This window comes from Procambarus clarkii, chromosome 56, assembly GCF_040958095.1.
Source record: "Procambarus clarkii isolate CNS0578487 chromosome 56, FALCON_Pclarkii_2.0, whole genome shotgun sequence".
In the NCBI taxonomy this organism is placed as follows: domain Eukaryota; kingdom Metazoa; phylum Arthropoda; class Malacostraca; order Decapoda; family Cambaridae; genus Procambarus; species Procambarus clarkii.
Genome location: NC_091205.1, coordinates 15,783,466 through 15,796,095, shown reverse-complemented (window position 1 = coordinate 15,796,095; position 12,630 = coordinate 15,783,466). Strand labels below are relative to the sequence as shown.

General features: G+C 44.9%; 1 protein-coding gene across 1 annotated transcript; it reads right to left on the bottom strand.

Moving 5' to 3' along the window:
* Positions 1-801: 801 nt before the first annotated feature.
* Positions 802-1,887, bottom strand: LOC138353174 (myosin light chain kinase, smooth muscle-like). Its single transcript, XM_069306043.1, has 2 exons — positions 1,787-1,887; positions 802-1,324 (listed from the first exon to the last, which is right to left on the bottom strand). The coding sequence occupies exons 1-2, from the start codon at positions 1,885-1,887 to the stop codon at positions 802-804; spliced, it is 624 nt and encodes a 207-aa protein (XP_069162144.1).
* Between the last annotated feature and the right edge of the window lie 10,743 nt (positions 1,888-12,630).

Here is a 12,630-nt window from a genome sequence, read left to right as displayed (position 1 = left end):
CCCTCCCTCATCCTTCCTAACGAGTAGGATTTTAGGAGCCATTTTCCCGCCTCCAGAAACCACAATAGAGACTCTTGCGGGCGCTATAGTGCTGGTGCTGGCGCCTGGCGGATGGCGCCGTAAACATACACGCATCTGAAACTCCTGCTCAAAGTTGATAACGCTGGTGAGTTGCCAGTTTGTTCACTGATAAAGAGATACTTAGAGCTGATATATTTTCGCACTTTCTCTTCTTTTTATTATTACGCTTTTTTTTGGCGGGCTCCGCTCGTCTCTCCGATGTTTTTGAAAGAGCCGTTGGCGGTAGTTAGAAAAAAAGGTTAAAATGCTTCTCGTGTCACCAATTAGTGGGAACTTGGGGTTGACATGTTCCGGCCATTAATGTGCTGTGTGTGGGGGGGGGGGGGTAGGGGGGGGGGTAGGACGGAGATGGGACTAGCGCGGGACATCCCAGACGCAACCAGCAAAGTGCGAACTAATAATATTGGACTGCAATAAGCTCTTTTAATGTCTAAAATATTTTAATGAAACAACGTTTGAAGACTCTGCTGTTTCTGGCTCGGCAGCTTGTTGATGAAAGTGATAAAAAGAGACACCATCACAAGAGCAAACAACACGGAAGATAATATCTATATCAATTCGAACGTGTGCTTGTGTGTTTGTCCGGAATTAATTCGAACACGGCTGAACGGAATTTGGCATGATGTTAAGAGGAGCCACCGGGGAACGATGCAGGGTATCAGAGGTCTCTAAGGGCTTGGAGAATCCCTCTCGGCTCGAATCCCCAGAGATTTTGGAAGATCACAAGGGGGACCCCACGTCCTCGAGAGGTCTGGGAAGACCTCGGAGGTCCAGGTCCTCAGGAGGTCTGGGAAGACCCCGGGAATCCAGGTCCTCAGGTCTGGGAAGACCCCGGGGGTCCAGGTCCTCAGAAGGTCTAGGAAGACCCCGGGGAACCAGGTCCTCAGGTCTGGAAAGACCCCAGGGGTCCAGGTACACGAGAGGTCTAGGAAGACCCCGGGGGTCCAGGTACACGAGAGGTCTGGGAAGACCCCGGGGGTCCAGGTACACGAGAGGTCTGGGAAGACCCCGGGGGTCCAGGTACACGAGAGATCTGGGAAGACCCCGGGGGTCCAGGTCCTCGAGAGGTCTGGGAAGACCCCGGGGGTCCAGGTCCTCAGGTCTGGGAAGACCCCAGGGGTCCAGGTACACGAGAGGTCTGGGAAGACCCCGGGGGTCCAGGTACACGAGAGGTCTGGGAAGACCCCGGAGGTCCAGGTACACGAGAGGTCTGGGAAGACCCCGGAGGTCCAGGTCCTGAAGTCTGGGAAGACCCCGGGGGTCCAGCTAGGTCCTCGAGAGGTCACCCCAACCCAGCAAGATACGGAATGTGTTAGACCACTGCCTCATATCTTTGTCAAATGACGACTGTTACCTCATCCTAAGAGGATGCGGACCATTTCCTCATCTCGGACTGTCTGATCGAACCATTTTTCCAAAACGCCCGGAGCGAGGACACTCTTCAAAACAATTTTTTTTAACCTTTTCTCAAACTCTGAATCCTTTGATTATGAAGACTCCCCCGAACCTCCCGAACCCTCCCCCCCCCCCCTTAAAGGTTCTTTGGTGGGCAGTTGCGGCTCGCTTTTGGTCTCCCTCTCTATCCTCACTACCTTTTCCTGCTCCTCCTCCTCGTCTTCCATAAACCCCTCTTCTTCCTTCCCTCAGACGGCGTGATTGTAATGGGGGAGTCTGGCCGGAGCTCGATCAAAGGCTCCGAGCCAACTTGAAGCCCCCGAAGCTGTTCAAAACTTGGCCGCACTTTTCTGCCTCTTGTTCCAACTCAAACCTAACTTGTCTGCCGCCCGGCCTCCTCTTCCTTCTCATTACCGTCTGCGTGATGACGGGACGGAGGCGGGAGGAGAGGGAGGGAAGGTATGGGGCAACATGGAAGAGGGGAAGAAAAAAATGAAGGGAAAGGGGTGATAGAATGGGAAATGGAGAGAGGGTAAGAGACGAGAGGGGAAGAGGTAATGGTCACTATATAGTAGTGATTGAAGGAGTACAGCTGTGACCTGAAGTCCCTCCACCACAGTGCCACCATAGTGCCATCGAAGTGGCAACAATGCCAGCACAGCGTGAACACAGTGCCAACAGTAATGGTAAGTGCCAGACCACTGCTGAACACAGCGCTAACAAGACGGTCTGAACACAACCTGCACTAGATCAACACTATGCAAATGAGGCAATGCCAACCAAGGCACTTCATTACTGTGCAAACATGCGTAACCACGCGCGCGCGAGCACACACACACACACACACACACACACACACACACACACACACACACACACACACACACACACACACACACACACACACACAGTAGTTTCAAAGCGTTGTATGACAAAGAGTGCTGGGAAGACGGGACACCACGAGCGTAGCTCTCATCCTGTAACTACACTTAGGTAATTACACGCACGCACACACGCACACACACACACACACACACACACACACACACACACACACACACACACACACACACACACACACACACACACACGCACGCAGGTCTCGTGGGGGGGCTTCGTGGCTGAGTGGACAGCGCTTGGGGGTCGTAGTCCTAATGGCCCGGGTTCGATTCCCAGCGGAGGCGGAAACAAATAGGCAGATTTTCTTTTATCCTGGTGCTCACCTAGCAGTAAATAGGTACCTGGAAGTTAGACAGCTGCTACTGGCTGTTTCCTGGGAATATGTATGTGTGTGTGCGTGTGTTAGAGAGAATTATATGTAGTAGATATAATGGAGGAAAAAATAGATTAGTTAGAAAGGCGGGGTCCAAGAGCTAATAGCTCGAGTCTGCAAACAACAAAAATAATAAATACACGCACACAAACACTCTCTTTGTTCGAAATAACTTCTTTTGACATTTGTTTATTTTGTTTGGTTTTCTTTATTTCTATTGGTATGTTTGTTGGTTTTCAATTGTTTTCTTCTGCTTTGGTATTTTGTTTCTTGTTCTTTCTTGTTTTTTGTTTCTCTTGTTTTGGGGTAGTTTTTTTTTGTTTTTGTAACCCCAACACGCTGGTGCTAACATGAGGTTAGTCAAGGCTATGCTGAGAAAAACTTCATTGACAGTTCAAGTGGAGGAGATTAATAAGGAACTGGAAAAGCGTAAAGAAAATTGAAATAAGTTCATTGAGGTAAAATACACACAAAGGGATGAGGTAGCTCAAGCTATTCTCACCCCCGTTAAATTATTTCCTTCGAACCGGATGTAGGAAGAGGAAATGTAGAAAAGAGGAAAGAGGATGTAAAAAAAGAGGAAGCGCAAAGAGGAAATAAAAGAAACATAAGCGCAAGTTGTATAAGAGAAACTATCAAGGAAGTGGGTTTGGAAGCCCAAAAAACAGAAATAATCAACAAGAAGCAGACATTGGAGAAGCAAATAGGAAAGAACTGGTTACCAACAGTAAATTAATACAAAGCAATGTAGATAGAAGTAAGTTAATAATAATGTTTGGGTGTTTAGAAAAGGAAATGCTATCTAGGATAGAGAGAGGAGCAGCAGAAGAGGAAAAAACCATTGAGAAAATAGTAGGCTTAGAAGAAAGCCTCATGCCAAAGGAAAATGTCATTGATTTTAGAAGGATAGGCAGATATGAAAAAGACAAGAATCGCCCCTTAAGGGTAACATTTAATGAAGCGAAACAAATTACGGAAGTGCTTAGGAATGCCAGGAAACTGAAGAATGATGAGGATGGGAAACGTTGGTCATTAAGACGAGACATCTCAAAGGAAGACAGAAAAGCTGAAACTAATCCTCGATGAAGTAAAACTTCTAAATTGAAATAGAAATGAAAAAGAAAAACGTTATTTTTTTCCTCCAAGGTGATAGGTACTGGAAACTAATAAAATGATGCATAAAACAACCGAACAGAATCATTAGGGGAAGGACAAAGAACAAAGTAATGTACAAAGTGAAAGGGAACATGTTCCTGAAAATTGAAGATCCCAACGTAGATGGAGTGAGATTAAAAAAAAATACTGGATCTAAGAGATATAATTCAGCTTAAGGTCCCAAATATTGTCTCACTAACAGAGACAAAGCTTGAAGAAGATATTTTAAATGAGGTCGCATTCCAAATGGGCTCCTCAGTTTGGAGACGTGACAGGAAAACTAGGAAGGAGGGAGAGGAGTGACTGTGCTGGTGTAAGAACACCTGAAGGTAAGAGAGTTAATAATTGAAAACCCTCAAGAAGTTGACATAATGGCATTGCAGGTCTGGACTAGGATTAATAACCTTATTATCGTAAATGCCTTCAGCCCACCAGCAAGCAACACATGGACAAAGAAGGAACTTTATAACAAACAAGAGGGCCTCATAATGGTACTGAGAGAGATTATTGGTACTGAGGGACTTCAACTTGACGGCAATAGACAGGGAGGCCCACGAACCAAGAACGGAGGACATTTGGACAGGCAGATTTGTAAAACTCATTCTAAAGACATTCATATATCAACACATTCAAGAATCCACTCAGGAACCTGTACACCAGTTGATTGACAGTTTACAGGCGGGACCAAACAGCCAGAGCTCAACCCCCCCGCAAGCACAACTTGGTGAATACAACTAGGTGAGTACGTCAAGCAGGCCACAAGAATGAGGGAAAGTGGGACGTTCCGTCAATACAGGATCTAATATTCACCAGGAAAGAGGAAGAGATATTTGACACATCCTGTACCCTCCTCCCTTGGGAAGGGAAGGGAACTATCAGGAGAAAGCGCCAAGCCATTACGACTATATAGCACTGGGAAAGGGTCAGGATAAGGATTTGGGATGGGACGAGGGAGGAGGGTAACGGATGTCAAATCTCTTCCTCTTTCCCTTGGGAAAGAGTGACCGTGTTGTGCTGGGAAATTAAATATGTAATGCGAAATAATCTGGAAGAGAATTTGGAAATTGAAATTGTTGAGAAACTTGATTTCAAGAGAGAACACTAAGGAAATTTTTAGCAAATTCTTTAATTAATGTAATTAGAAAGACTTGTTGCTAGGCACGGAAGTAAATGAGATGTAGGCCAAATTCTCTGACATTTTCGATGAAGGGACAAACACATTTATACCAAAACAGAGATGCAGAGCCGGAAAACATGTGTGAAGGCTCACAGAAAACATGTGTTAAGGCTCACAGAAAACATGTGTGAAGACTCACAGAAAACATGTGTGAAGGCTCACAGAAAACATGTGTGAAGGCTCACAGAAAACATACGTGAAGGCTTCTCAGAACAGAAAGTGTAAGAAGGCCAGAGAGGAAAGACAAGAAAATTGGTACTATATAGGATGAGGCTTAATTAACCCCCAGACACACTAGCACTACAAACAAACAAGAAACAAACACACAGCAGTGAGGAGAGAGGCAGAAAGGAACTTTGAGAAAGGTACAGCAGACAAATGTACAACAGTTCAGGCCTTTTCTATAAATTCACTAAAGGCAAGCTGCATGTAAGGGATAAAAATCCAGAGATTGAGAAAGGGGAACAAATTTGCAGAGAATGGAAATCTGTGAAACACTAAATGAACAGTTTGTGTTTGTGCAAAATAATGTTTTCAGAGACCTAGACACACTGCCAATTCCAGACCATCATAGAGTACTTGGAGGTGTCTCGAAACCAAGTGATTCCCTGCGAATTAAATGTCATTTATTCGCAGGTAATAAATGTTATGGATAACATAACTCCTTTATTTCACCCATTCCATGTTTATGGAATGTGGAATGGGAGAAAAATAAACCACACAAACCTACAAATTATGTGGAAAGGACTTATTAAAGAACACTTCACAAAGAAAGAGCTCAAAGAGATGGTTATGGATGGTCCACTGTCGCCAGGGACTCTCACAAAGGATATTGCGCCAGGAGTCTATCATGCACTTTCCAACTTTAGAATCGCTTTTAATTACATGGATGGTGAAATACTAAACCAACTGTTCATGACCCTTGTGAGACCAAAGTTGGAATATGCAGCAGTTGTATGGTGCCCGGGAGCCGGTCGGCCGAGCGGACAGCACGCAGGACTTGTGGTCCTGGGTTCGATTCCAGGCGCCGGCGAGAAACAATGGGCAAAGTTTCTTTCACCCTATACCCCTGTTACCTAGCAGTAAAATAGCTACCTGGATGTTAGTCAGCTGTCACGGGCTGCTTCCTGGGGGGTGGAGGCCTGGTCGAGGACCGGGCCGCGGGGACACTAAAAAGCCCCGAAATCATCTCAAGATAACACATAAATAAACTGGAAAAGGTACAAAGGCTTGCTATAAAAGAGCTTCTGGAACTGAAAAATAAGAGTTACGAGGAGAGGCAAGAGGAGGTTAATATGCCAAAACTAGAAGACAGAAGAAGGGAAGGCAACTGTCAGGAGAAAGCACCAAGCCATTACGATTATAAAGCCCTTGGAAAGGGTCAGGATAACGATTTGGGATGGGACGGGGGAAAGGAATAGTGCCCAACCACTTGGACGGTCGGGGGATTGAACGCCGACCTGCATGAAACGAGACCCTCTCCCCACCCCCCCAAGTGGTTGGGCTAGAAGATAGAAGAAAAAGGGGATATGATCACCATTTACAAAATAGTTCCAGGAATTAAATAATTGACAGAGGAATTTTTATTTTCAGTTTCGTCTCCACTACATCACTAGACCAGTCATGAGCACTAATAATGGAACTCGTGACGTCACAAGCCGTTGCACTGTTGACCAGCCAATCAGCATCGAGAATAATAACATTCGTGACGTCACAAGCCACAGCTCTGTCAATCAGCCAATCAGCATCGAGAATAGCATTCATTGTAAACAATTTTACATTACGTTTTTGGTAATGATTATTAACTACAATAGCCTTTCAATTTCGTATAACGAACTGTATAAATTGCCACTATTGATATTTTTTTTTACAACTGCCAAAATGTAATTTACAATCATTTATTTTGATTTTCGACAATAACACACACACACACACACACACACACACACACACACACACACACACACACACACACACACACACACACACACACACACGTTAGGGGCCTAGTAGCCTCCTCTCTCGTCTCTCTCGGCTCCTCTAGGTCCCCCTCGTAGTCTCTATTTGAATAAGATTCCCGCGACACTTCCCTTCCCCGGGCCCCCAACACCGCTGTCGGTGAGTGCCAGAGACGGGCTGGGGGCCCCCCAGCTCGTGTGATCATCTGACTAAAGTTTTAACAAGTTTACATAGTAGTGGCAGAAGGATGGTAAGGTCGACCCTTCTGTGATTCCCCCTCCCTATCCCTCCCCTCTTCTCATTACCTATCTCCCCTTATCCTATCCCCCCCCTCCCGTCTCCCTTCCCCATTAACATCCTCCCTCCCATCGTCCCTCACCCCTTCCCATTAACCCCCACCCCCCACCCTGCAGCTGAGAGCAGGGGTGTGTGTGTGGGGGAAACAATTTCAATGGTGATTAGTTTTTCCATGTGAGGACAATCTGGAATTGTTTTGATTCGTAAATTGAATTAGTGATTTCTGTACTGTTGAAATGATTATAGTATTGATTAGTTTTTGGTACACATGTTATGTTGTGATGTTTCAATTTGCATTGCAGTGAAGATCTCGATATTGAACACCATGTTGTTCCACATTGGTCGACCAGCACCACAACCATCAACATCAACCCTGATATAATTTTGTCACCTTGTTTGAGACAGGATGAACCATGTCCTCAAGAGGAGGCAGAAGTTCTTGACGGTAGACAAGGACGGAGCAGGAGAGTGTGTACAAGTCCAAGTCCTAAGAGTCCCTAAGAGGTCCAAGTCCACCGAGTCCCTAACAGGTCCAAGTCCTAAGAGTCCCTAAGAGGTCCAAGTCCACCGAGTCCCTAAGAGGTCCAAGTCCTCAGAGTCCCTAAGAGGTCCAAGTCCATAGAGTCCCTAACAGGTCCAAGTCCTCAAAGTCCCTAACAGATCCAAGTCCTCAGAGTCCGTAACTCAGTAGTTGGGAGCCGTGTTTGAGCCAGAAGTGCTCCTGGTGCCTGATGTTTGAAGGGCTTTGAAAACTGATATGGCTTAGATACAAGAGATGTATCGCGTTGATCACAGGAGGAACACGAGGTTAAGGAAGGTTGGAACTATCAGTGTTTGATGATAAGAGAGTGTCTAGAAGGTTTGTTGTGGCTGAGGGAGAGATAGCTGAGAGCCGTCAGTGAGAGAAGGTAGGGAATGACAGCTGGTCTTGTGAGGTATATCTATGGAAAAGCTGTACGGTGCTCTCAGTCTGAACATAATGATTCACTATAATCATTATCCTCTAAGAATGATTAGACTGACGGTCTCGCTTCATGCTTGTTGGCGTTCGATCCCCGACCATCCAAGTGGTTGGGCACCATTCCTTTCCCCCCCCCCCGTTCCGTCCGAAATCCTTAACCTGATCCCTACCCAATGATATATTGTCGTAATGGCTTGGCGCTTTCTCCTGAATTCTCCCCCTTCAATGATTATCTCCCCTCATATACCCATATATATACCCTCATATGCCTCATATACCAGCCCGTCCTCTTGAGCGTTAACCTCGCTAAAATGATGCACTAAATTGCCCGAACTTAACCTAACCTAACCCAACCCAACCCAACCCAACCCAACCCAACCTAACCCAACCCATCCCAACCCAACCCAACCCAACCCAACCTAACCCAACCCAACCCAACCCAACCCAACCTAACCCAACCCATCCCAACCCAACCCAACCTAACCTAACGGGCATCACGTTAATTTTGCGAGCCACTATGATTGTTACTAAATCTTACTTTGACCACTTCTGAAGAACTTCCTGACTGCTAGAAAAGGGCTAATGTGGCACCAGTCTACAAGAAAGGGGGGAGACAGAACCCGTTAGACTACGGACCAGTATCACTAACATGTATCCTCTTCAGGTTGCTGGAGAGACTGATCTGAAGCTGGCCAGTGGAACATTTAGATCAGATACACTTTGTCTCAAAGCACCAGCATGGTTTTAGTAAAGGAAAATCCTGCTTGACAAACTTGCTGGAGTTCTACAACAAGATAAAATCAAGCAAGAGAGAGAGAGAGAGAGACTTCATATTCCTTGACTGTCAGAAGGCATCTGATACGGTCCCGCATGAAAGACTCCTATTCAAACTAGAAAAAAAGGCTGGCATATCTGGAATAGTCTTAAGGTGGGTCAGAGAGTATCTCTCGGGAAGGAGCCAAAGAGTTACAGTGAGGGAAGAGACATCAGAGTGGAGAGAGGTTACAAGTGGAGTACCACAAGGGTCGGCCCTGGTGCCCCTTTTGTTTCTGATATTTATCAACGACCTGACAGCGAAAATTGGCTCCTTCATATCTGCAGATGATACAAAACTGATGAGAAGAGTCGGGTCAGGATTAGATTGTCAGGCATTGCAAGAGGATTTGGACATACTCCAGATGTGATCTGAAAAATGAATGCTGGAGTCAAACCCAGTCAAAAGCAAAGTTATGAGGGTTGGAGGAGGAGTGTGAAGGCAGTAGAGCAGTATAGGATGAAGGGAAGACAGGTTCCACCATCAGACAAGGAGAGAGACCTTGTCTGATGGTAGTGGACATAACCACAACACTGATGCCAGAAGCCAACATTAGCAGAGTAACAACAGCTCCGTGTGTCATACTGGCCAACATCCGGGTAGCCTTCACAAACTTGGAAGCTGCGTGTGTCATACTGGCCAACATCCGGGTAGCCTTCACAAACTTGGACAAATTGAGGGGCTTTCAGGCCAGTATATACAACGAAGGTGAGACCCACACTTGAATATGCAGCCCCAGCATGGAACCCTTACGTGAAAAAAGGACAAGGAGAAACTAGAAAAAGTCCAAATATATGCAACGAGACTCGTTCTGGAGCTGAGGGAAATGAGCTATGGGGAAAGACTGAGAGAACTGGAGGTTACTACAGTGGAGGAAAGAAGAGATCGGGGGGACATGATAACAACATATAAGATTCCAATAGAAATTGACAAAGTAAACAAAACCAGCATTGTTCAAAGCTAGGAGCAGCAAATCGAGACATCGTAGATAGAAACTGGAGACGCAAATGTGTCATAGAGACATTAGGAAGAACGTTTTCAGTGGCAGAGCTGTCAATAAGTGGAACAGATTAGAAGTAAAAGTTGGTGAAGCTAATTAGATTCAAAATTATAAATGTAAATAAGATCAAAGCGTGTGAAATGAGTCATTGCATTTGATCTAAGAACGTTGGGAAGGCGGGGCCAGGAGCTTAGCTCGACCCAGCACGCACAACTAGGTGAGTACACACACCTGCCGTCTTGCAGTCCCCTGACAAAATAAATACAAGATTTTACCAAAAGGATTCAATTAATTTTTATTCCATTACTTACCGCAAAATTCCCTTACCTCATCCCTTCCCCCACCTGTTTCCCATCCCACTCTTCTTCCTCCCCTATTTCTTTCCCCTTTCCCCCCACTTCTGCCCCCTCCCCAACCCCGCCCCTCCCCTCTCCCCACACCTGGCGTCATCACCTGCGCCTCGGGACGGAAGTTCTACAAAGAACATCAAAAGAAAAAACATCTGAAGACTTTGTATTGCGGGTGGGCCCTGGGCGCCCCTTATGCCCTGTGTACTGTGTGAGCATGGTGTTTGCTACAACAGTCTGTTGGACCCCACTTGGCTTCTCACTCCATGTATACAACTATTCATGTGTATATAATCGTATGTGTGTGTGTGATTGCGTGCCTGTGTGTACATGAGTGTTTGTTCATGTTATGTATGTGTTTGTTCCTCTGTATTTGTGGTTGTATGCGTATATATGTATGTATACACGTGTGTATTTTTGTCTGGTTATGTGCCTTTTTATGTATTTGTAATTTTATGTTTTTGTATTGGGAATGATGTTTTGTAACCTTTCTAACAAATACAGCATTAAATATCATAGTTCGTATGAGATCTTTGTGAATATTAATTACCGATTATATTTATTCCCTTATAGCATAATGTTTACACCTTTGCCCAGGTTGTATATATGTTCACTATGTTCATGAGTTAATATATGTGTCTGCTGGCTTCTCGTCAGGTATAATTTACCCGCATTTCATATATTTTGTAAAATGGTGAACCTTTCTTTGTTGGCGAAGAGGGACTCTTGTCAGAGTTTCCCGCCAATGGGTTCTAGGCCCTCCGCTCCACAAAGTAGTTTCGATGGGAAGCAGATAAATCTTGGGTTTAATAAAAATAAATAAATAAATAAATGTTTATTTATGTAAGGTACATACATACAAGAGATTTTACAAAGTTTGTTGGATTAATAGATAGAGCTAGTACATACAATGCCTCAAGCCACTATTACGCAAAGCGTTTCGGGCAGGACAATGAGGTCAATATCAGGTTTCTGCTGATATTATTTAATCCTTATATTGGACTATCATAGGAGGGATTTATGTAATGTAGAAAAGTAATAAATATCTTGTGACACGGTGACAGGAAGTTCAGAGAGGAAAGGAACAGCTGGTGTATTCATCCGCGCCGTGTCACTCAAGAAGGGTCCAACGCGCCTTGTAGAACGCCAGAGGTCCTCTGACTGGTGTAGAGGGTGGATGTGGGCTCCTACACTCAGTGTACATTGCGGTTTGGTGGTGCCTCGGTCCATTTTTCTCTAGGAGTAGCTACGTTTTATGCCCTGGATAATAGTCTGCAACCAGTCTAAGATCAGATAAGTGCCAGATTAGAGATAAAATTCCTTCTTACTTTGGTTAAATGTACTGCATGAAGGATGTCCAATGCTCCTGTGTATTGAATGTTGAATTAGTGTATAGAAATTTTGTACAGTTGGTCTGAGTGGTGGAAATACCGTTTAGGGGCTGCCTTTCTTCCATGTTTATGTGAATGACGTAATTATTTTTGTATTGAGGGTAAACTTATCAGATATTCAAGAAATATTTTGATAGTTTATTATTTTTTTCACATGATTGTGACTGGTTGGGTAATGTGAGTGTCCTAAGGCATCCTTGAGTGAGCAACCATGTTGAGGTTGGTACAGCGGTACAGCCTCGCTTCTGGCAGGGGTCCCCGTTCGAATCCTGAGATGGTTCCTAGCATACCACCTTTTTAAGTGTCATACAATTACACTGACTTATTTTACGGTAGATTATATGTGCCAGAGATTATATGACACGACTCCTGGCAACTGCTGTGGCATTGTTCCTTACCCTGATCTACAACCAGGTTCCTAGTTACTGCTGGGTGAACTGGGGACGAACAGATAAGGATTGGTGCCCAGTCAATCCTTAATTGTATGTAAGGTCGACCCCCCCCCAGTTGGTTTTCACTATATTGAAGCTTTACGAATATGTTTTTAATTATGTAAAGGTTTTGATGTTCTATTGTAGAGGCGTTTTGACGTCTTGACTAATTACTCACCAGTTGTACCTTGTAAACCCGGCCCAGGAGCTGGAGTACACCTCGAGGTTTAAGTGATAATAAGCTAATCAAATGAATTGGTTGGATGAGCACAATCATGACAGTGTAAATAGAATTCAATCTCTCTCTCTCTCTCTCTCTCTCTCTCTCTCTCTCTCTCTCTCTCTCTCT

Coding starts and splice junctions, on each gene's coding strand:
- LOC138353174 (XM_069306043.1), bottom strand. CDS start 1,887: ATGAGAAGGAAGAGGAGGCCGGGCGGCAGACAAGTTAGGTTTGAGTTG. Junction 1,325..1,786: donor AACAGCTTCGGGGGCTTCAA/GTTGGCTCGGAG, acceptor GGGTCTTCCCAG/ACTTCAGGACCTGGACCTCC.